At 51.5% G+C, this 22,755-nt stretch overlaps 1 protein-coding gene and 2 long non-coding RNA genes across 8 annotated transcripts in view; 2 read left to right on the forward strand and 1 right to left on the reverse strand.

Annotated features, from left to right (window-relative positions):
• The first annotated feature begins 104 nt into the window (after window positions 1-104).
• DHCR7 (7-dehydrocholesterol reductase) lies at window positions 105-15,474 on the forward strand. The gene is made up of 9 exons (XM_074230839.1): window positions 105-209; window positions 2,081-2,148; window positions 5,974-6,077; window positions 8,827-9,049; window positions 9,378-9,468; window positions 9,818-10,031; window positions 12,017-12,221; window positions 13,229-13,360; window positions 14,174-15,474. The coding sequence occupies exons 3-9, from the start codon at window positions 5,980-5,982 to the stop codon at window positions 14,636-14,638; spliced, it is 1,428 nt and encodes a 475-aa protein (XP_074086940.1). The 5' UTR covers window positions 105-209; window positions 2,081-2,148; window positions 5,974-5,979; the 3' UTR covers window positions 14,639-15,474.
• The window catches only part of LOC141518645 (uncharacterized), a 27,453-nt gene continuing 12,865 nt past the window's right edge, over window positions 8,168-22,755 (reverse strand). The window contains exons 1-7 of one of the 6 annotated variants that reach the window (XR_012477245.1): window positions 20,876-21,080; window positions 18,716-19,135; window positions 15,424-15,556; window positions 11,914-15,037; window positions 11,189-11,355; window positions 10,929-11,010; window positions 8,168-10,103 (exon numbers count right to left, since the gene is read on the reverse strand). This is a non-coding gene — a long non-coding RNA (uncharacterized LOC141518645). Of the gene's footprint in view, window positions 10,104-10,928; window positions 11,075-11,188; window positions 11,356-11,913; window positions 15,557-18,715; window positions 19,136-20,875; window positions 21,081-22,755 lie in introns of those variants that run through there. The other 5 variants (XR_012477250.1, XR_012477249.1, XR_012477246.1 and 2 more) reach the window with 5 other exon arrangements.
• LOC141518644 (uncharacterized) overlaps window positions 21,262-22,755 on the forward strand; it is a 5,916-nt gene continuing 4,422 nt past the window's right edge. The window contains exon 1 of the long non-coding RNA XR_012477244.1: window positions 21,262-21,521. This is a non-coding gene — a long non-coding RNA (uncharacterized LOC141518644). The remainder of the gene's footprint in view (window positions 21,522-22,755) is intronic.

A 22,755-nucleotide genomic window follows, 5' to 3' on the forward strand; every position in this document is an offset into this window, starting at 1 on the left:
CTGCTGACTGGCCCGGCCGGCTCCTCCCCAGTGGGCTCCGGGTGGCTTGAGGCCTCTGCGCCAATCCTGCGCCGCGGAGCCCTCTGACAGGGGGATCCCTGGAAGCCCATTGGCCGCCCCAGCTCGGGGGCGGGCCCGACACCGCCTGGGCCCGGGCCCAGCTTGGCCAGGAGCATCCCCTGGGCCGAGCCGCCGCGGCGTGGAGCTGGGTAAGGAGGCTGGGGGCGCAGGGATGTGGGGGCGCCGCGGGGCAGGCCGGCGGCACGCTCTGGGCCCCGACATCCTCTGGCTTGCGGAGCGCTCTCGGGGCGCAGGGCCGGGGCCCGGTGGGCTGGACCGCGGGTGTCCCTGAGGCCCCCGGGGGCCGCCTCCATCTCCCGGGCCCGCCCCGGGCAGGCGCAGCAGCGGTGCGGCCCAGGGGGAGCGCCCCGGGGACCCCCCGGCGCGCCCCTCCTCCATGTCCTTTCCCTGGCGGCTCTTGCATTTCTGCTACGCTGCCAGCCTGGCATTACAAGGAGGCCCCGAGCCTCTGGCCGCGCCCGGAGCGGAGGCAGGCCGGCCCTGGCAGGGGACAGCCCGCAGCGCCCTCCTGCCCTAATCGCTGCCACCATCTTCCCAGGCCAAGCTGCCACCCACGCGCCGGGCACCTCGGAGCGATGGAATCAGCCCTCGAGCCACACGGGCCCGGGCAGGGCGGGGAAGGGATCGCGGCTTCTGCCTTTCCCTAGAGGAGCCCGAGAAGCCCTCTGCTGGGATCGGCCTGGGGAGAGGAGGGGTCCCCTCCCGCCCCGGGAGCTGGCGGCGTCCCGCGGCCTCGGCCCGTGGCCTCTCGGGCCCCTCTCGGTGTGGCTCACCTGGCGTAGGTGCGGGACCCCGCTGGCGGAGTGTTGCGCCCGCCGGGCAATCCGGGTTGTCGTCGGGGGCAAAGAAAAACCGATGTTGCTGGCCCCGTCAGACACATGTTCCCGAAAGGGGTCGTTGCAGCGGATAAATCAACTCTGAACTCGGCAAATGGTATTGGGAGGTGGCATTAAAACTGCCAAGTCTTCAGCCTAGTGCCACCTGCTCTGGGAAGTAGGGGGGCTGTTCCTTGCCCAGCCCAGCCTGGACTCCTGCCTGCTCGTGCAGACAGGACCCCCTTCTGACTTCCAAGGGGACAGGTTCTTGAGTGTGTTAAGAGAAAATTCATGTGCTAAAGGAAAAAATAAAATTTAAGAGATAGCACAATTCCATAAAACAAGCATTTTTTTAAATTAGAGGTAAATAGTCCTTGGTCTTTGTTTGAATTCCACAGTTGTTTCTCTGGATACAGATGGCATTCTCCGTCGCAGATTCCCTAAAATTGTCCCTGATTTTTGCACTGATGAAATGAGCAAGTCCATTAAGATGGATCATCGCCCCCATGTTGCTGTGAGGGTGGACAATTGAATGGATGATTCCAAAGACTCAGGGTCAAGCCTGTCACTGATGCAAATCCAATCCAAGGAGATGAGATGAGCCTCTCCCCTGAGATATTGCAAGCTTTTGATGATATAGAAATAGCATATATTTTGTGCTTTTAAAGAACAGATCCCAAGACAGACTGGAGACTTCAAACAACCGTCCAAAGGCCTGTTCCACACACACACACAGCTGGATCTTGACCCTTTAGGGGAGAGGGGTGTATATTTGGGGGGGGGGTTAGCCTCCCTCTAATTGTAAGAATCTGGGACAGCAGACAGCCTCACTCCCTGCTCCCTTGATCGTCTCCAAAGGGATGGTGCCCCCAAAGCATCATATCAAGACATACCCTCAGAGCTTGAAGGAGCCTAGAGATCACTGAGTCTGGCCCAGAGAAAGGAAGGGAGTGGCCAAGAGCAGGAAGGATCTGGGCTGGGGACGCTTCTCGACCTCAGGGATGATTTCTAATTCAAAGTCCATTTGGAGGTAGTTAGAAGGAATAGGAGCAGTCTTCTATTTGGCGCAGAAACTGGAGCCAACTCTTCCAAGGCAGCCAGCCCCCAAGCCAGTTTGAGGGTATTTTGTTTTATTATTTATTGATCTTTATTTCTAACTGTATTCCTATCTGTTCTCTCCCCAGCTGTCCTTCTAGAGAACCGTGGATCTCCTTGTCCAAGAATAACCCAAGAAAGAGAGAAGGAAAGTTAGGTAGGTGGAATTAGGCAATAAATCCAACTCCATTTTCAAGAATCTACATTCATAGCCTCCCACCTCTTCAAGAAGAAAAGAGATGGTGGGAAGCTTCTTAATTCTCCAGTAACATCAAACTTGGTCATTACGAAATTACCCATCATTCATCTCCAGTTTTGTTTTTCCATTTACCTTGTGATCATACTGTTGTGTTTATTTTGCTCAAACATTCAGTAAGCATTTATTTAACACCAAATGTGTACAAAGCGCTCTGCTAAGTTGTGGTCATACACAAAAGACAGAAGGACAGGACTAGCTCTCTAGGAGGGAAGATACATCAGCACTTAGGTGGATATGATGGTACAGAGGAGCTGAAGGGCCTGGGAAAGGTCTCCAGGGTCCAGGAGGGATTTGAATGGAGTCTAGACAGAAGAAGTACAGAGACCAAGGAGATTCCATAATCAGTATCCAGGTTAATAATCTTAGGATGATTTAGGGACATGGTGCTTTATCCTTCCCTAGTGCAAGGATAAGACTACAGTAACCTCCTCAATGAGAGTGTTTTTGTTCTTCATGTTTGACAATATACATTTGTTATGCTTTAAAAGTTGGGTTCGATTCAGCTATAACAAGGACACTCTCAAGGCCTCTTAAGAACTTTGGAACTGATTGTTCAGCATGGGAGACACTGGCACAGTCCACCCAGTTTGGTATGCTGTCATTAGAGAGGGAGCTGTGTTCTGTGAGCAAAGCAGATTGGAGAGAGATGAGTAAGTTTAGAACACTTCCCCCAAGGTGTTCACGTGACCTATTTGTTCCCAACCTGTGGTAGAGCATCAGGCTTGTTCTGATCAGCATAGTTGGACACACTGTTCCTTTGTCTCTAACATAGTGATGTCATTTTGTTCTTTTATAACAAAGGGCAAAAACCACCCTCTATATCTGGACCAAGCTAGTTGGAATTATTTTTCCCGAAATTGGATTTTTTTAAGCTCTCCATTTATGTTTTATTCATTTAGAATTTTTTATTTTAGACTTCTTTTTTTCTGTACAAGGAGGTAGGTTGGACCGGCCCTAAAGAGAGGATCCTTTATTGGAGTTCCAGAGTGGTGACTCTCTAAGGAATTCAGAGGCAGTTGTCTCGACAATCCGCCAATCCCCCTCCAAATTCAGCATTGAGTCAGTTGGTTTCTGGTGCCGCCTCTGGCCCCGTCTTGGTGTCTTCTCAGGGTAGGAGGCGTCTATGGATAGCAAGACTCATTGCTCTCCCCCATCCCTTCTCATGTTTGCTGACATATGCCACCAACACATACTCTGTCTATACATATTTGATTCAGAGCCAAGAAAAGATGAGAAGGTCGAGATATCACAGGTTCTGGGGCCAGCTGGTTCTTAAACTGGAGGGAAGAGCTGCTGGCTTCCCCTTCCACCAAGTAGGGCAAAGTCAAGTGGGGAGAGTTGCCTCCAGTCCTTCTCAGCCCTTATCAACCCATCTGCTTAGTTGGCTCTCACTGGGCAAGGGTGAGACAGGGAGAGGAATTCGATATGTGCATATAGGGAAGCTAATCGTCTGATGCTCCCCAAGACTGGTATGCTTGAAAGATGGGGGTCACTTGTGAGTCTTGGGGACCAGCTACCATTCTCTATCCATTACCCCCTCACAGCTACAACAAATTTAGAACAGGAGGGTCTTTGGGGCCTTTGAACCCAGTCCTCTCTTTTAACCCATGAGGAAACTGGAGTCACAATCGGTTAGGTAACTTGTTCAAGGTCACATAGTAGACATGTGAATCAGAATTTGAACCCAGATCTTCCTCACTCCAAAGCCCTAGAAGCAAGCCCAAAATGAGTTTTTTTTAAATGGTTGGAGCAAATTAAAGTAAATATCAGAAATGCAGTTGTATCCCATTGAGACAATTGAGATTGATGAGGGATATAGGATCACCTTCATTTTCTTGTTCAAGATTGTCAGCTTTTGGGGTAGTTGTAAGAGGAAAGAGTCTGGGGTTGTCAGTTAGCGAATATTTATTAAATGTTTACTTTGGGTTAAGAAGAAAGCTGACAACAGTCCTCGCCCTCCAGAAGGTGAATAGCTATGTACAAACAAGATCTAAATGTGATAAAAGGGGAAAGAAATGCAGCTGGAAGGTTGGAAAATGAAGGGGGGAACAGGAAGGCCTTCCCATAGAAGGGGGAATGTTAGTTGACAGGAAGGAAGCTCTTGGATTTATCCCTTTACTTATCTTTATTACACTAAAAATCATTTCCATTTTAACCACTTTGAACATGCTTCTTCTAATGTTTTGGTTTTGATCATTGGACAATCTAATAATTGTGTGTGTGGCCTTTGATGTACCCCTGAGCATAGTTTAACAAGATTGTGTCCACCTTAAAAGGAAATTTTACTCTTTGGGGGAAGGGGAAGTTTGGTGCAGTGGATAAACATTAGCCCTGGAGTCAGGAGGCCTTGGGTTCAAAACCAGTCTCAGCACTTGATACTTACTAGCACTATGACCTTGAGCAAGTCACTTAACCCTGCTGCCTCACTAAAAATAAAAATAAAAAGTTTAAGATGATAAAGATATTCAGATAATCAGGTCATGGAGGCAGATGGGGTGGGGACGGGGAGAAGATTACAGGAATGGGAGGCAGTCGGTGCCCGCTTTCTGGAACAGCCAGAAGGTGAATGTCACTGTGGGGCCATTTGGATGGCCGCCATAACTGATCCAACCATTGGATGGGCTAGGCAAGTTCTTTGGGTTTGGTCAAGTTAGTTGTCCCAAGCTTTGGCTCCCACTGTGATTACCTTGTCCGTAATAAATAAGTTCTTTTATACTTCAGGTGATTCATAAATGCTGGTTGACTGACCAGCTGAACTGTTTTGATTCTACTCACTAGTCTTGTGTAAAATTGATTTGCAAAGAGTAGATTGGCCCGTGGGTTTGGGTTTTCTTTTCCTTCAGTATTTTCTTGCCACTGTAAAAAATGAGTGGAGACTGCTAAAACATCCCATAATTTTGTAATTGAAATTTGTTCCATGTACAAAGGAATCCTGAACTGCCTTCATTTTGCTAAGAGGCCAGGGAATCATTGAGCCTGCAGGTTCTGGTTTGGGTTTTGGCAGATCAAGCTTTTGCCGAAACTGGTTTTTCAAGATTTCGGAAAGGGGCATTTTCCATGTCATTTTAGTATTTTGCAGGCTATCAAGTGAAATAAAGTTGATTGTGAAAAGTAACAATTATCTCAACTTTTGCAAAGTGTTTCTGTTCCTTTAACTAAGTGTTCATAGAGCATCTTGAGGTTCCGGCCTCTCTTTGCATCCTGCCAACAACTCTGGGTTGGTCATTGGGCCTAAAAACGTCCTGTCCTCCGTCTCTGTGAACGTATCATAGATGATATCTGGGGAGCAGTGCCCACAGGATCCATTCCACAGCGAGACATCAGATTTATAGATCCACCTACTGTGTCCTGAGCTCTCTACAAATCTTCTCTCATTTAATCCTCACAACAACTGAAAAGTGGGTGTAATTATTACCTCCATTTTACAGTTGAGGAAACTGAAGCTGGGTCACTTAGCTAGGAAGTATCTTAGGCTAGATTTGAACTAAGATCTTTTGGACCCAGTCTTCTGGCCACTGCACCACCTAGTTGCCTTTAGATAGGTAATGCAACAAATAAGAACAAGTACCCTGAGGCTCATCCAAGTGGCTCAGGCTTGATCTGCTAGGGCAGAATACTTAGCGCTTAGTAGGTACTGAATACATGTATACTGCTGGGATGGGCTGCTGAGGGGATTGTTGCCCTTACTACACCCAACAAGCTATGTGTGTCTTTTCTCTTTAGGGTCCAATGGCGACACGTTCCCCAACCAACTCCCCCAAGCAGAGGGACCCCAAGAAGATTCCAAATGGTCACAACACAGCTCAAGGGGAATGGGGCCGCGCCTGGTAAGCTTCTCTTTCCAGCCCTGACCTGGGGATTTTGGAGTAATAGCCTTAAAGCCCAGGTCGGGGTGGCTTTGGAGTGACAAGTGACAGGTGCATGAAGGCCTTCCTGAGCATCTAATTTCACTTTAAATTCCCCATAACCAGTAAATCTTAGAGGAATTGTCTGAGCTTGGTTGAGCAGAATAGTGAGGTCGGCCTGTGGTCATTTTGGTCAAAAAATGGGGTGTGGTCCCCAGTCTTCCAGACAGTCTCAGCCTCCCTCCTCCGTGAGTAGAAGAGCATCAGCGAGAACCCCAGGTCCAGCAAGAGTGTCCTCTGCCTAGTACCCCCTTGATCTCTCCCTGGGCAACACACACAAGTGGGTACCCCCTTTGGCTTACTGCTTGCTGGGACCTTGGCTCCCCAATTTTAAAGACACCAAGGAGGTCCTGGGATGCTGGGCTTAAATCTGGAAGGCACTGGAGTTTGGGAGTGGGAAGAGAATCCCTGGCTGTCCTCATGGAAAGAGGCAGCTCGGGTTGACAGGTTAGGGTTAGGTGTGTGGTCACTCTCCAAGCCAGCATGGCAAGCATGAGGCCTTTTCTACCATCAAATTTCCTAAATCTCTCTCTTGTGTATGTGTGCATGTGTCTATGTGTCTGCTAGAGTGCATTCCCTTTGCCAAGGGGGTGAAGGAGGGGAACCTCAGGTCATCTTACAGAAGAGGAAACTGAGTCCTAGGGAAGTTAATGACTTGGAAGCATCACCAGCTATGGGAAGCCGGGGCCCAACTCTAGATGTTTTCTCTGGCGCCTTTTCGCCTAGTTACTCTGTTGGCCCTGTAGCCTGTACAGACATCACTGGAGTTGTCCTCTCCATCTCTTAGTCTCTCTCACAACTGGATTGACGAGATTATGAGTCATTCCTGATTTCAAGTCCTGCCTTCTGCTCTTGAGCTTGTAATGGGATGATGACCTCTCCCTTTGTTGTATCAATCTTTTTTCTTGTTTAAATCCCTGTCTTTTCCAGATACATCCCTCCTTTCTTACCTAGATAGATCATGAGACAGGGACTAGACCTGTCATTTCACAACTGTCAGGAGTCCCTAGGAGACAAAACTTTAAATCCAAGTTGACTTTTTCTCTGCAACCCCATTTAAGCTGCTAAGAGATGAGGTGACTCAACAGGGCCAGAGGTTGGGTCTTGGCGTGCAGCCCTGTACTTTCTTACACAGTCTTTACAACAGACATTTAAAATCAAAGAGGGACAGCAGAGGGGAAAAAAAATCAGTTCAACAAAACAACTAGTCCACCAACCATGTATGGGCAGGGTATGTGGCATACCACTTGGGAATTCTAAGTAGTGGAAATACTGCTTGCTGTCCACGGTCAGTACATCTTAAGTTACTACCAGATGGAGAATGGTTCTCCTGTGTGTCCGGGCAGCAGAGCGGCCGCTTCACTAGTAGAGACTACAGTTGGTGGTGTCCATCTCCAGAGCCTGGTTATGTTTTTGAGGCTTATCCTTGGCCCTTTTAATTTATCCCAAGTTCAACTACATACCCATTGTGGCATCTCAGCCTCTGAATATCAACATGTATTAATAAGGTTGTTTTGGGGGGTTTTGCAAGGCAATGGGGTTAAGTGACTTGACCAAGGTCACACAGCTTGGTGTCTGAGACTGGATTTGAACTCAGGTCCTCCTGACTCCAGAGCTGGTGCTCTATCTGCTGCGCCACCTGGCTGCCCTGTATTAATAAGTTCTTCCTAGACTCCCTCTTATATAGCACGTTTGGGTGACAAGTGACAGATCATTGAAGTAGAACTGAGGCAGGGAGGGATGTGGATTAGTGGGGGGTGTCAAAGATTGGGGAGCCCTGGTCACAAATAAGATATGACCAAAGTCATTCATGGGTTTCTAATTTTTCAGTCACAAATGTCATTTCTTTATTATTTTTCAAAATTTTTCAACTTGGCCCTTTATAAATGCTCCGATTTGGAAGCCCATCGCCAAGGCGCCTGTGTTCAGAAGTCTTTGAGGGATTCTCCAGGAGGTTGGGTTGTTTTCAATAATACAATTACTTTTCTACTATACTATAGTAATTTCAATAATTTCAATATTATACTTGCTTTATTTATTAAATGAAACAGACAGTAATCACGTTCACATTTCCCCCACTTCAAACTGACCAGCTCTTCAAATGGACCATTAAGGAACAGCTAGAGTTTGGTTGGGAATATGACTGGGGAGAGTCATCCTTATTGAAAACTAGAACTCCCGATTTGGAAGGCTGCTCAAGTGAGAGTTTAGAAGTGGTTTATTTACAGTGACGGTTGCTATTCTGGGAGAATATTTTACATAGTCCCATGGACTGCACAGAAGGGGAGTCTCCTGTGAGCTCTCAGGGAGGACTGGACCGGGTTGTGCCCCATCAGCTTTCTACTTCGCCAGCTTCCACCTCTTGTCCTCAGGTTCAGTGTCTCCTTCCAGACTTAAAGAACCTTAGGAATTTCTGGTCCAAACTTAGCATTTTACAGAGGAGGACACTGAGACCTGGAGAAGAGAAGGGTCTTGACCAAGATCCCCAGAGATTCCCTCCACATGACCTACCATCTCCCAGCCCCGGCCCAGCCAGGGCTGTTCCCCCATGGGCCGCATGGTCAGAGAAGCCACCCGACTGGCTGCCTGCTTTTTCCAGAGGGAGTGGGCTGGTGCACCCCTGGTCTGCTGGACAGTGGCCCCCCTGATCCTCTGCTGCCTTCTTTCCCAGGGAGGTGGACTGGTTCTCCTTGGCAAGTGTCATCTTTCTGTTGACATGCGCCCCACTCATCGTCTACTATTTCATCATGTCCTGCGACCAGTACAGCTGCTCCCTCTCTGCGCCCGTGGTGGATTTGGTGACGGGCAAGTCGAGTCTCTCGGACATCTGGGCCCAGACTCCGGGGGTGACAGCCCAAGCGGCTCAGATCTACATGGCCTGGGTCGCTTTTCAGGTCAGCCGTCCCTTGCCATGACGCCCATCCCTCTGTGTCCCCAGGCATCTCTCAGAATGAGTTGGGGTCTGGGGAGGAGGGTAAGGGTGGAGGTGGCTGCTGAGTCTTATGAGGCCTCAGAATAAATAGCCCGGCTGCCAAGAGGTGCTTCCAAAGAGACTCAGGTTCTCAAATCTGATCACCGGCATCCCTGCCTCATCAGACCTTTGGCAGAAGGAACAGTTTCTCTGACCTGGGGGTACCTTGGAGCAGGTGGGCAGGCTCCCCAGCTCACAGGCCCTGAACATCTCAACCACTGCTAATTTTCTTCCCAAATGTCTCATTTCAGGTGGTTTTGTACATGATGATTCCAGATTTTTGTCACAAATTTCTGCCTGGCTACGTGGGAGGAGTTCAGGAAGGGGCTGTCACCCCTGCAGGTAATTTTGGGGGGCAGGCTCCCCGTTGTCTTCAGTGCCACCTGGAGGGTACACCATGCTACCCACTTCCCTGCCTGCCACAGGTGGGTGGGATTTAGGGGGACATGCTCCAGAGTTTGCTTGCCTCTAAGGACTACTTTGTTGTTCAAGGCTTGGGGCAGTCCTGGGAAATAGGGTCCCCTGAACCATGGCCCTTGGCTCAGTGGCCCTTGACTTGGTGACCTTCACCCAGATTGGAATGGCAGGCTTCTCTGGGAAGGAGCTGAAAACAGAGGAAACCATCAGTGAAGCCCCCTCCATCTCCCCATCCCCAGATGCCCACCTCCCCTTGGCCTTGTTCCCCTCGCAGGAACTGTGAACAAGTATGAGATCAATGGGCTCCAGGCCTGGATCATCACGCATCTTCTCTGGTTCGCAAACGCTCACATCTTTCACTGGTTCTCTCCTACCATCATTTTTGACAACTGGATCCCGCTGCTCTGGTGTGCCAACATTCTTGGCTATGTTGTGTCCACATTCGCCATCATCAAAGGATACTTGTTCCCCACCAACGCCAAAGACTGGTACGTTCCATGGGCCGCCCAGTGGGAAAAACACCATTGACCCCAGGATCTATGACCCTCATGGGGAAGAGGCTGAGCGGGGAGAGACGGGGAGGGGGAGGAGCCCCAGATAACCAGAATGTTCTCCTTAATTTTGACCAATTACTTGTTACTTTACAGTGTTTTCAAATTTGTTTAAACTTAAAACATTTTAAGTTTAAAAACTATTGGATGCCCTTCTCCTGCCTCAGGCAGATGTGCTCTGAGGCAACCCCCAGCACCCTTCCAAGCCTCTTCCCCACCTAAACCAATGCCATGATCTCTAGTGTGGCCCAGAGTGTGGATGGGAAGGGACTGTGCCTCCCCCACCCCAGGTCTGAGTTTGGAGCAGGAATCAGATGGTCACCCCCTCCTGTCCTCTGCCCGTGGGATGCCAACCCTCTCCCCACCAGATGAGAAACCAGGGGCTCGGGAGCCCTTCCCTTTGGCTCAGTAAAGCCTCCAGCCAGTCGGAAATCTTCCTGAGTCTGTCTGGACCCCAGTCAGCCACCCCGCAGAGCATCCTCTGAGGACCAGTCCGGCCCCTCCCTTCAGAGCCCTGTTTGTTGCCTTCTTGTCCTTTGACTCTCCCAAAAGTCTATGTGGCAAAACCATTTTTAAGGGAAGATTCCTGATTTTCAGGTCCTAATGAAAGCCATGCTGCTTTCATTTTTTTAAATAACTTTTTAGGTTGTGGGGATCTCAAGAGACCCCAGAGGCCCCCGGCCTCATCTAGCCTGGACAGGTGCCCCCTCTAAATTTTACACCCAGGGAGTCCTCCAGCCTGCACACAAGTCCCTGCAGCGACGGGGAGCTCACTCTCTGCCGCGCAACCCATAGTGCTCCAGGCTTGTTAAGGAGCCTCTCCCCGTTTCTTACCTACTGGCTCTACTGGGCTCCCTGTAGCTTCGGGTCCATGTTCCCCTGGAGGAGGAGCCCAGGGCTCCTGGAAGCCTTAGACCTGAGAGAAGCGGGGCCCTCAGTGCACTCCGAGTCCTCCCATGCGGCGGTGCCAACCTCAGCCCCTAATAACATGCATGACTCTGGGCCAGCTCCCCATCCCAGCCCCCACGTCCCAGCTCCTGAGCACAGAGCAGGGTCAGGGGACCCCCAGATCCCAGAGACCCCCGCTCCCTCACCTTCTGGGGCAGAGGCTGGATGGACTCTGACTGGACCCCAGCCCAAGCTGCGTCGTATAAACACGAGCTGCACAGGGACCAAATGTGGCAAGGGCCCTGCCCCTCCTAGGGCTGCTGGACCCTGACTGGGTGGGCTCAGACCCTGGCTGGAGCCTGGACCTCTGGATCTTCACCAACAGAGAGAATGGGAGAGGGGAGGAGGAAGAAAGAGACCCCAAGGTTGAGAGGCAGAAGGGGGTGCAGAGCTGGCCAGTGTTCATTAAGCGAATCACAGACCGAACGAGGCACTGGGGGGCAACAAACTCCGTGAGGGGATTTATAGCAGGACCCTCATGCTGAGGAGTGTATGTGTTTGTGTGCAGATAGATAATGTCTGTCTGTCTATGCATGTTGGTGTAAAATATGTAGAATCCAGGTGTCTGTGGAGCACGTGGCGGGGGGGGACATAGGACACTGACCCCCGGACATCTGTCCTGGTGGTCAGACATGATTGTTGGGGGACTAGCAGGGGGGATGGTTCAGCAAACAGGGCAGGGGGGCTCGGGGAGTGGAAGGAGCAGGTGGTTAAAGGGTACACTCTTCTGACAGCCCTGGGGGTCAGTGTTATTAGCCCCATTTTACAGATGGGGAAGCTGAGGCAGCTCACAGTCTGAGGGTCACTGATTCTGGGTCCGGTGCCATGGCCCTTAAAGGGCCTTCTTCATTCATGAGCAGAGATGCCGCACCTGTTTGTAGGTCGTGGACTGGGCCCCTGGTCACTGGGGCCCCTGGTCACTGGGCCCCCGGTCACAGGATCCCCTGGTCACCTCCTCTCTCTGGCCCTTTCAGCAAGTTCACGGGGAACTTCTTCTACAACTACATGATGGGCGTGGAGTTCAACCCGAGGATCGGGAAGTGGTTCGACTTCAAACTCTTCTTCAACGGCCGCCCGGGAATCGTCGCCTGGACGCTCATCAACTTGTCCTTCGCGGCCAAGCAGCGGGAGCTCTTTGGTTCTGTGACCAATGCCATGATCCTGGTCAACGTCCTGCAGGTGAGGGCACGTGTGGTGCCACGGCCACCCATCGCTGAGGCTGCGGGGCAGAGGGGCGCCAGCCCTGTCTGGGTTACAACACACGTTCCCTGCATGGAAGGGTCTCCTCTGCCATCTCCCCAACATGGGGGCTCAAGCAAGTCAGACAAGATTTCCAGCTCCTGGGGTCAGCAGACACAAGAGTGGGCCTTGCTCTTTGGTCATCCCCAGGGCCTTTCCCAGGGTCACACCCGGAGACACCCAACCTCCCTCCTGCCCCCACATCATGGAGAGGAGCTGCCTTAGGACGTCAGTCGATGGGTGGATTACACACTCATGTCAGCCCACTCCGACTGGGGACTGTGCAAGGGATGGAGGGTCCCCTTAGCCCCCAAGAGGTAGCTTCCCCAAGCCCTCTCCCCCAGCCTCGTCACCCTCAGGACCAGGCCCTGTCACCTACTTTGGCCTCTTGGGCCCCTCTGCTCCCCCCCTCCTGCCACCTGGGACCCTTTGCCTCCTCAGGGAACACCTCAGGTGTCACTGAGCCCCCCGGGCTGAACGCCCCCCCAGAATTGCCTCCTTTCTGCATCCTCTTGGAGGGCAGGACCTGCTCCTCCTCCTCCTGTCTCTGCGTCTGGCCCCCATGAGTCAATTGATCAATTAGCAGACATACGAGGTCTTTGCTGATCTGAACTGATATTGGGGTGCTCTCCCAGGTGGGGGCTCCCTTGGGGCTGGGCAGGTGGGGAGTGCTTTAGGGCATTGCTGTCCTGGTGCTGGGAGGCAATCATGCCCTGAGGCCACCTCCTCCTGGTGGGAGGGATGGGAGATACCACTCCCCCTGGGTTCGAATATGCCTGTGCTGCCCTGCTGCCCTCCCCTCAGCCCTCTGCAGCCTCCAAGGTTATCAGGTTAGCCAAGATCAGGAATGTCCCGGAGGGCCCCCCCAGCCCCTGGGGGTCTCATGGGGACTTTGTAGTCTGCGGCCTGTCGCCCGTAGCCTCCAGACCGGCCCCCTCCTCTTTCAGGCTCTTTATGTGGTCGATTTCTTCTGGAATGAAACCTGGTACCTGAAAACCATCGACATCTGCCACGACCACTTCGGCTGGTACCTGGGCTGGGGCGACTGCGTCTGGCTGCCTTACCTCTACACCCTCCAGGTAAGGCGTGTGGCAGCGGGAAGGTGTGCTGCCACCATGGGGGAGGGGTGGCACGATCCATGTGCTCCAGCGGACACAGTGCTGGGGAGTGCTTTAAGTTTGCAGACCTACATCATATCTGAGCCCCCCGTTACAGACAGGGGACCCTCCCCCAAGGCACAGGGCAGTGACTGCCTGTGGTCACACAGTAGGAAAAGGTTTGGAGTCAGAGGGCCCGGGCATGTCTCTGGCCACATGCTGCCCGGGTGGCCTTGACAGACATGCTGGAGCTCCTGCAGGACACCCCACCCTGGGTCCGGGCCCCTTGGCCTCTTGGGCATCAGAGGATTCCAGAGGACTGCAAAGGAAGTCCATCTTAAAATTGACAGACCCCTGGGTTAAGTTCCCCTGGCACGGGGGGGTTAGGAGAGAACTGGGTCACCCCCGCCTCACACTTGGACACCTCAGTCCATCTTGTTAGGCCTGAGGGTTCTAATATCCTCAGACATCCTCAGGGCATGATTGAGGGCATCTGTTGCCTTCTAGGACCCATTGATAATTGCAGAAGTGGGGCGGGGGCCCTGGCCTTGGCTGCCGGGAGCTGGGGGACAGCTGGAGATCAAATAGCTGTTTTACAGGCCACATTCTCCCCTCGTCTTCATGACACCTTCTGGGGGTCCCGAGGGCTCGGCTTTGAGATTGGGTCACTTGGCAGCGGAAGAAACTGAGGCCGGATGGGGCAGCCCCGCTCTATGGCCGCAGTTCCGAGAAGCCGCCGGTCAGCCCTGAGCCGATGCCCCCCCAGACGCCCCTTCCCTCTTGCTTCTCCCCCAGGGCTTGTACCTGGTCTATCATCCGGTGCAGCTCTCCACGCCCCATGCGCTGGGGGTCCTGCTGCTGGGCCTCGGGGGCTACTACATCTTCCGAGAGGCCAACCACCAGAAGGACCTTTTCCGAAAAACCGACGGGAACTGCAAGATCTGGGGGCGGAAGCCCCGGTACATCGAGTGCTCTTACACGTCGGCCGACGGGCAGCGGCATCACAGCAAGCTGATGGTGTCGGGCTTCTGGGGGCTGGCCCGCCACCTCAACTACACAGGGGACCTCATGGGCAGCCTGGCCTACTGCCTGGCCTGCGGCTTCTCCCACCTCCTCCCTTACTTCTACATCATCTACATGTCCATCCTGCTCATCCACCGCTGCCTGCGCGACGAGGACCGTTGCTCCCACAAATACGGCCGCGATTGGGAGCGCTACACTGCAACGGTGCCCAAGCGCCTGCTGCCCGGCCTCTTCTAGAGGGGAGTGGCCTGCGTCTCGCGGGCGGTTGCCAGGCCCCCATTCTGGGGTCAGGACTGAGGTCCCGGGCCCGGTGGGTTCACCAAGCTCCTGATGGGAGCTAGGATTCTCAGTAGTGTTTCAGAAGCTCACATGGCATCCGACCAGCGACAGGGGAGACGGCTACCTCGGGGTGGGGGCTGCAAGCGGGACCCCACCCCCAGCTCCTCCAGCCATCCCAGGGTCTCCCTCCTGGGCCCCCGGGGCTGAATCCTCACACAATATTCAGGGTCTGAATCAATTTTCTTTTCCTCCACAAATCAAGAGCTTTTTTCCTTTCTTGGTGAAACCTGAGGCTGTTGTCCAGTTAGTTGGTCAACTGGCATTTCATATACATTCCATGTGCACCAGACACTGGCGCTGGCAATACAAAGAGAAGCCAGTGACCACCCCTGCCCCAAGGACCACCCAGTCTAATGGGGAGCAAACAGCTGTGGCCAAATGGCACCCCATGGACTGGACTCGCAGACGGTGGGCGTCCTCACTGAGACCTGGACCCCACGCTTCTGCTGAGAGCTGGAGGCAGAACAAGCAGGGGAATGGTCAAGGATGGGTTAGGAGGGACAAGGGGGTGGATGACCAGGCTGGGCAGACCAAGAAGAGACCCTCCCCCCCGATGTCCACTGTGATGATGGGCACCAGGGTCTGGGGGGGACAGTTAATGAGATGGGAGGCGATGACGAGAATCGTGAGATGCCTGAGGCGGGTGGGAGGTCAAGAGAGAGGTTAAGGCTGGATGAACTGACCTCAGAGCCATTGAGAGTCGGTGCGCCTATTCAGCGGTCTTTTCTCAGGTTCAGACTCCACTGGAGGCTTGAGTCGGGATGACCTGGGGTTCAGCTGGGGACAGGTGATCATTCATCTTTGCCTTGGACAGCTCTGGGAAATGAAATCACTTAGGAGCTGCTATCTGCATCTGGGGAGGGAGTTTTCACACCAGCTGAGTTCTCCGCTCAGATAAAGCCATAGGCTTGAACCCTCCCCCCCCCCAAAAAAGTTCTTCCCCATAGGCCATTGCCCCCAGGGCTCTAAAGGTCCATGGCCCTCGGCCACCTTGGAGCAGTCTCCAGATGGGAAGGATGCCGGGAGGTTCTGGATGAATCCTGGTGGCCCAGAAGCGCATCAGTTCCATGCTGGTGAGCAGCTTCCCGATAGGTCCCAGGCCATCCTGGGGGCCGCCCATCCTGACAGAATTAGAGCCCCCAGGTCTGCAGGGAACCCTGCGATATAACTGGCTGGGAACCCCGGGTCCTCCCCTTCTAGGCAACCCTCTGATGGTCCCAGCTCCAAACACAGTGCCTTTGTATACAGTAGGCATTCAATAAATGCTTGTTGATTACCACTAGGTGCAACAAACATCGAGCAGATGGGACTTTGTTCCAGGGTGCTAGCCTTCCTGGGCACCCCCGTGCCTTGCCTCAAGGGGACCAAGGGCACCTGGTACCAGTCTTCCTGGCCATCCCACCCCTCCCCCAAGGGTTTTCATCAGTGGCAGGGTCCTGTCCTTGGGGCCCCTTCAGACACTGTGCTGCCCAAGGTATATGTGGTGACTGGGCCAAAGCAGAGCCCAGGGAGACGCCCATCTTCCTGCAACCACACCACCACTGCTGAAGCCTCATATCACATTTTCTGGTCTACAAATCTACATTTTCCTGTTGATTTTCACCCCAAGATGAGATCACTTTGATTTTTACTGACTTTTCTCCTATCTTGTGAAGCTGTTTTTGAACCCTTCCTAGACTGGAAGCTCCAGGCGAGCAGCAATATGTCTTTTCTAATCCTTGTATCTTAACCCAGACTACTGTAGTCTGCAAACAGCAGATACTTAATAAATATTTGGTAAATCTGTAGTCCGATGTGTTAATTCTCCCCTCCCTCAATTTGATGTTTTCATGCCCAGAGCCCCAAAGGTTGCTCAAAAGCATGCCGTGCCTGCCTGCTACTCCCTAATGTTCAGGCGTTCAAGGCCCTCCAGCCTCTGTGCCAGCCTGCCCTCCATGAGCCCTCCTTCTTTCTGCCCTGGTGTCACCTTTCCCTGGTCCTCAATTCCCCAGAGAGTCTCCCCTTATATGATGTGAGCTTCTTGAGGGCACGGTCCCTGGCTTGCTTTTCTGATTGGATCCCTGATTGATTGGCAGTCAGTAAATGCTAAACTTTTTTTCATTCATTCATTCATTCCTACTTTGACCCTCTTACAATAAAAATTATTTTGACACCAGGGCCAGAGAGGGAGGAAAAGTCACTTATTACCTCTCCATCACTTGTTTCCCCCTCTCCTTATCCCCCACTTCATCCCACCCTGTCCTTCCTTTTGGACATCTGGTGGCCCTTCAATTGCCCTCCGAGCCCATCAACCCTAGCAGATGGCCCAGTGAATTAAACCCTCATTCTGGAGACAGAACATCAGAGTTCAAATCCAGCCTCAGACATCACTATTTCTATGACCCTGGACAGGTCATGTAACTTCCATTTGACTCAGTTTCCTCATTTATAGAACAGATTTAATATAAGCATCAACCTCGCAGGGTAGCTGTAAGGATCAAATAAGATAATGTTTGTAAATGCTTTAGCAAGGTGTGTAGCAACTACTTACTCCTATCTTTGATGCAGATCTCAGAGGAAGGTGTGACCTGTCTCCCTCTCTTCTTGTGCCCTTGAAACCAGACCCTCTCCTTGCCTGGCTTGTGCCACAGATCATTCTCTGGGTCACCTTACCTGACTCATTACCTGATATCCACAAATAGGCCCAGCCTTCATCTTCCACTGAAAAATAGCTTTTCTTGAACCTGTGATTTCCTCAGGCTCAGCTGGGGGCTCCCACTTCCTGCCCCAGCTCACTGCCAGTCACCCCACACTCAGGACCAGCACTCAAAGGACCAACACCCTCACTGCCTTCCTCAGCTAAACCCCCATGACCTGTTTCCAGCAGGGTTAGGGGCCCCTCGTCCAGACAGACACCTCACTATTGCTTCCAAGCTCCTTGGGCCTTCCATCTGCCCTGAACTGAAGCCTCCTTTAGCGGCTGTTGCCTCCAATCAGAGTGGGAGCCCCTTGAGCACCTTCCCCTTTCAGCCTCGGCTCGTGGCACTGAATAAATCCTTAATAAAAACAAAATATTTGTCCTTCACCTTCAAATCTTCCCTAGCAGCAGCACGAGTAGCTGGTGGTTAGGAGATAAGACTCTAGGCCTAGAGTGAGGAAAATGGAAGTTCAACCTGGCCTCAGACATCTGTGGGACCCCTGGTAAATCACTTCACCACCACTTGCCTGTTTCCTCAGCGTAAAATAGGGACAATGATAGTTGCCTATCTACCAAGGAGTAGTAGTAGTGTGATGGTAGCATGGTAGTGGGGGTGGTGGTGATGGTGGTGGAAGTAGAGATGAGTAGTGGTAATGGTGGTAATAGTGACAAGTAGTCGTGGTGGTAGTATTAGGTGGCGGTAGTAGTTGGTAGTAAGTGGTGATGGTGGTGGTGATGGAAGTAGAGATGAGTAGTGGTGATGGTGGTAGTAGTAGGTGGTGGTGGTAGTCGGTAGTGGTTTGGTAGTAGTAAGTGGTGGTGGTGGTGGTGGTGATGGTGTGGTTGGAGCAGCAGGTGACCCAAATTCCAGCACCAGCTGCTGACCTGAGGCTGGTCACCATGTGCAGGGTGTCCCAGTGTTAAGTGTGGCCTCTGTTTTGTTGCCAAATGAAGCAACAGTTGGTTGGCCTTGGTCCAAGCACAGGATGGCCTCCCTCCTGGAGGAGACAGTGAAGGGACTGGCTCCAAGAACACCTCTCCACCCTCAAGGCAGTTAGGAGAAGGAAGCTTTGCAGAAGGAATGGACAGGGAGAGGCTTCAAAAAGGGGAAAAGAAGGGTAGAGATGAGAAAGGCAATATGGTGGAGAGTGTAAAAAGGGAAGGACAGAGACACATTTGAAACTCGCCCTGAAGAGAGATCCTCATCAACATCCTCACAAGCATCCTGAGAGGGAGGTGCTGCTATTACACCCATTTTAAAGATGAGGAAACTGAGGCAAACAGGTGAAGTGACTTACCCAGGTTAAATGTCTTGGGGGTCTGATTTGAACTTGGGTCTTCCTGATCTAGGCTCCTGCTCTGTGTATTGTAGCACCTCACTGCCGATTGTCTTATGTCCCCGAAGCTCTCAGGGTGAGATCATCCTTGAATTGGAGTCAGGGAAAAATAGCCAGCATTTCCCTGCTCAGGTTTCTGAGGAAGCTCTTTATCCATCCCAAGGATGATCTTGAAGTCTTGTCTTCCTGGGTTGGTGTCGAAGTCATAACAGAAAACCTCTGGAGACTCCCCAAACTGAGAAGCTCTGTCCATTTCTGGGGATACACATGGATGGCCCAAACAATCCCTCCAGAAGGAGGCAACTACATCCAGCAAGCAAAGAGGAAGTTGAGGAAAGAAACTGAAGACCAGACAGACATGGGCTGTTCTCCTTGTTGCCCCTTGAAGTCAAGAAATAGCAAAGAGAAAAAAATGAATTGGGGAAGGAAGCAGAGCATCGGGGAAGTGGGGTCTGGCATGGGCTTCTGGACCATTGCATCCAATACAGAGATGACCAATTCCTAAACAACAATGGAGCACACGGTGAGATGTATTCGTCAGCTGTCTTTTGAATCTAATCACAGAGGCTTTCAATTTAAAAAGAGGATGGGGACAAGTGGAGAAATGACCACCCTCTACCTTCCCAGAATGTGATACCACAGAATAACCCCTGAGGCAGCCCAAAATTCACAAAAAGACAAATTGCAGGAAAAGCTCCAGTATTGAAAACCACTGGTTTTCAAACCTTTCTTTCAAAGACCAACACAATCTTAGCCAGCAAATAAGAGCAAGTCTCTTCAACATCACCAGCTACATGTTGGATGAACATCTCAAACCATAAGCTTCCCAAACTTAGCACATCTGAAACCAAGCTAATCATCTTTTCCCCAAAACTTTCCATTCTTCCAACCTTCCCTTTCTCTCAGGTTCATGATACAGGTGTCCTTCTCAATTTCCTTCTCACATTCACTCCATATATCCAATCTGTGGCCAAGGCTTGTCACTTTTATTCCCAAAACATCCATCCCAACTCCTCCGTGTCTCCTCCATGGACTGAAGGTCCCCATCACCTCTTGCCTGGATGATTGTAGTCTCCTGGCTGGCCTCCATGGCCACCACAACAGCCTCCCTAATACAATCCACTCAGGTGACAAACTGAATTTCCTAAACTGGTGACTGACTAGGTTACTCTCCTACTCAGTAAACTCCAGTGACTCATTACCTCCAGATGAAATGTTCTTTTGGGGTTTCAAACCACTTTCTACCTCTCCTCCTACCCTCCCAGGCTTCTTATGCCTTACTCCCTTCTCATCTTCTTGCTGTTTTTCAACTCAACACCCCATGTACTCACTGTTCTTATCTCTTCCTAGAATGTTTTCCCTCATCTTCCCCACTTCTTGGTTTCTCTTATTTCCTCCAAAACTCACCCCCAAATCTCATCTTCTGTAGGAGGCTTTCCCCTTTAACTTGGCAGTAGAGTATAGCAATCAGAAAGGAGATTTGGAGGTGAAGAAAGAGGACAGAGCTCCCAGAAATCAAGAGATGACCACTCTGCTGTTCCCTGGTTGAACCTCTGCTGGAGACTTGATAAGTAAGAGTGTCCAGAGGAAGGGAATACTGAGGGCCCTGAGAAAGAACTGGACATGGAGAGAGACTGAGGAGAAGACTCAGGGAGACGAGGGACCTGCCTTCAAGCACCTGAGGAGGAAGGAGGTGGCTTGTTCTAAGACCCCCAAAGACTAAAACCAAGAGAATCGAGTGGAAATTTCAAGGAAATGAATTTAAGCTGAAAGTCAAGAAGCCTATCAATGAGACCTGCCCCAAAGAGGGACAGACTGTCTCCTCAAGCCTAAGGGAAGGGGACCTTACTCCTCCCTCAAGCAGAGGCTGAATGGCTACTCAGTGGATGTGCCTTACCTGAGACCTTCCTCGTGCATAGGGCTGGACTGGTAGTTACTGAAGTCTGTCCCAGATCTCCAGGTCCATGACACTCTGGGCCTCAGTTTCCCCTTCTGCACATACCACTTTCTTGGGGTTGATGAGTTAAATAATCCCTTTTCTGAAACTCTTGGCTTCTCTAATTATCTTATTTGTCACCCACCCAGCAACAATTCCTTAGCTATTATTCATCTGTATATCACCTGCTCTGTGCTAAGCACTTTACAAATAGGATCTTGTTTGATTCTCTGAACAGCTCCAGAATGTCATTATTGCAGGAGAGAAAACTGAGGGATAAGTGACTTGCCTAGGGTCATACAGTTAGGAAGTGGTTGAGGTCAGATTTAAACTCAAGTCTGCTTGACTACAGGTCCAGTTTTCTCCACTGCTCCTCCTAGCTGCTGTCAACAAATTGTTAGGCATCATAAAGAGAGGCTCAACTGACTTAAAAGAGCACCATTGTGATATCAAGGAACTACATCATCATCCAGACCTCCCCCCCAAACAAACAACCCCACCACCTCTCCTTAGCCCCCAAGGGATTAAAGGCTGGAGGAGCCCAGCCACTCTGGCCCCAGAAACCCTCTGGTCCATCCATGGAAGCTGGAGAGAATGGGCAAGTTGCTATCCCAGCATCACAGGAATCCTGAAGCTGCCAGTTCCGAAAGCTGTTGTTTGATGCAAGACCTCGACCCTGAACAGTTCTGCTCTCACCCTGGGAGACCTCACGATCAGGCGTGGGACCCATCGAGAACCAGGGGCTCTGACAGTTGGTACCAGCATTCAGACTATATGGATGACTTTGACTTAGCTGGACAGGACTGCAGTTTGACCAAGCTGCTCTGTGAGGTAAGGGGAGGGTTGGCCTGCCTTTTGCCCCCCCCCCACTTCCCTCCCTCCCTAGAGCAGCTTCGTAGGTCCCAGCCAGGGAGGTCCAGCCAGGGAGCCCCCTTCCCTTTCTGCCTCTTTGGTATGAACAGCAACCCTGGCACTTTTGAAGGCCTTCTTATGACACATTCATTCTGGGGTATTAAAAGTTGGATGCAAATGTGCATTTACATCCCAGATCCCCTGGAAACTCTGGAGTCAGGGGTGGACAAAGTTATGGCCCAGGACCCCAAGACTGACTCAACTGAGGGAGATGAACAAAAATGGGTGGTCACCAACCCTCACTCCAAGCTTTGACCTTCTATGTTCTGCTGTCTAAAACCCTCTCATCTGTGATATCCTATGTTCCAACGTCCTTCCCAACTCTGTCAAGCTCTGTTCTACACTCCAAGATCCCTCCCAGCGAGGACATTCCATGTTCTGTCTTAAGACCCATCCACCTGAGTAATGAGTTCATTACTCAGCTTCTAGCCTGCAGTTAGGGTGGCACAGTGGATTCAGGGGAATGGAAGTTCGAATCTGGCCTCAGACACTTGCCACTTACTAGATGGGCAAGTCACTTTACCCTGATTACCCCACATCTGCGATCACCTCCAGTTGCCCTGATTCATATCTGGCTACTGGACGCAGATGGTTCTGGCAGAGAAAGTGAGGCTGGTGACTTAGAACAGCACCCCCCCACACTCAAATCCAGTTCACCTGCTTGTCATGGCACCTCGCTGATGCCATGGTCTCCTTCAAAAATGAAGAACACACATTATTATAGGAGATTGGCCACCAGAGGGCAATGGTACCTTGGTTGAAATTACACTGGAAAGAAAAGGAAATGTGAACAAATCCCAATTGTTTTTTAATTCCCTGAAAAAAAATGTCTTGAGAGAGCCCCCATGATTAGACCAGCTGTGCCCAATGCCTGATGGGGGCATCTGGAACCAGGGGCAGAGAGGAGAGGGAAGGGGGTCTTCCTAAGAGCTACCAAAGATCTAAGACAAAAAGAGCTAGGGCCCCACAGAAGCCTTGGTTCTTCGTGGATCTTGGTAGTGAGATTTACATCTCGCTGGTTTTTTCACCAAGACCTTGTGTCATTGTCACAGCATAGCCTGGCATCGTCCATGGCACCCACCCACCCCTCCCTCCACCAGCCCATGGAGGTCTGGGGTGAGTCCCTCCCCTGGCACATCTGGGCTTTGTGGTT

This window comes from Macrotis lagotis, chromosome 3 (genome assembly GCF_037893015.1).
Source record: "Macrotis lagotis isolate mMagLag1 chromosome 3, bilby.v1.9.chrom.fasta, whole genome shotgun sequence".
Taxonomy (NCBI): domain Eukaryota; kingdom Metazoa; phylum Chordata; class Mammalia; order Peramelemorphia; family Peramelidae; genus Macrotis; species Macrotis lagotis.

What these genes read in the sequence shown, in the direction of transcription:
- DHCR7 (XM_074230839.1), top strand. Translation starts at nt 5,980, where the DNA reads ATGGCGACACGTTCCCCAACCAACTCCCCCAAGCAGAGGGACCCCAAG. An exon ending in CCCACCAACGCCAAAGACTG is followed by an intron (nt 10,032 to 12,016) that starts GTACGTTCCATG and finishes TGGCCCTTTCAG; the next exon opens with CAAGTTCACGGGGAACTTCT. An exon ending in TCCTGGTCAACGTCCTGCAG is followed by an intron (nt 12,222 to 13,228) that starts GTGAGGGCACGT and finishes CTCCTCTTTCAG; the next exon opens with GCTCTTTATGTGGTCGATTT.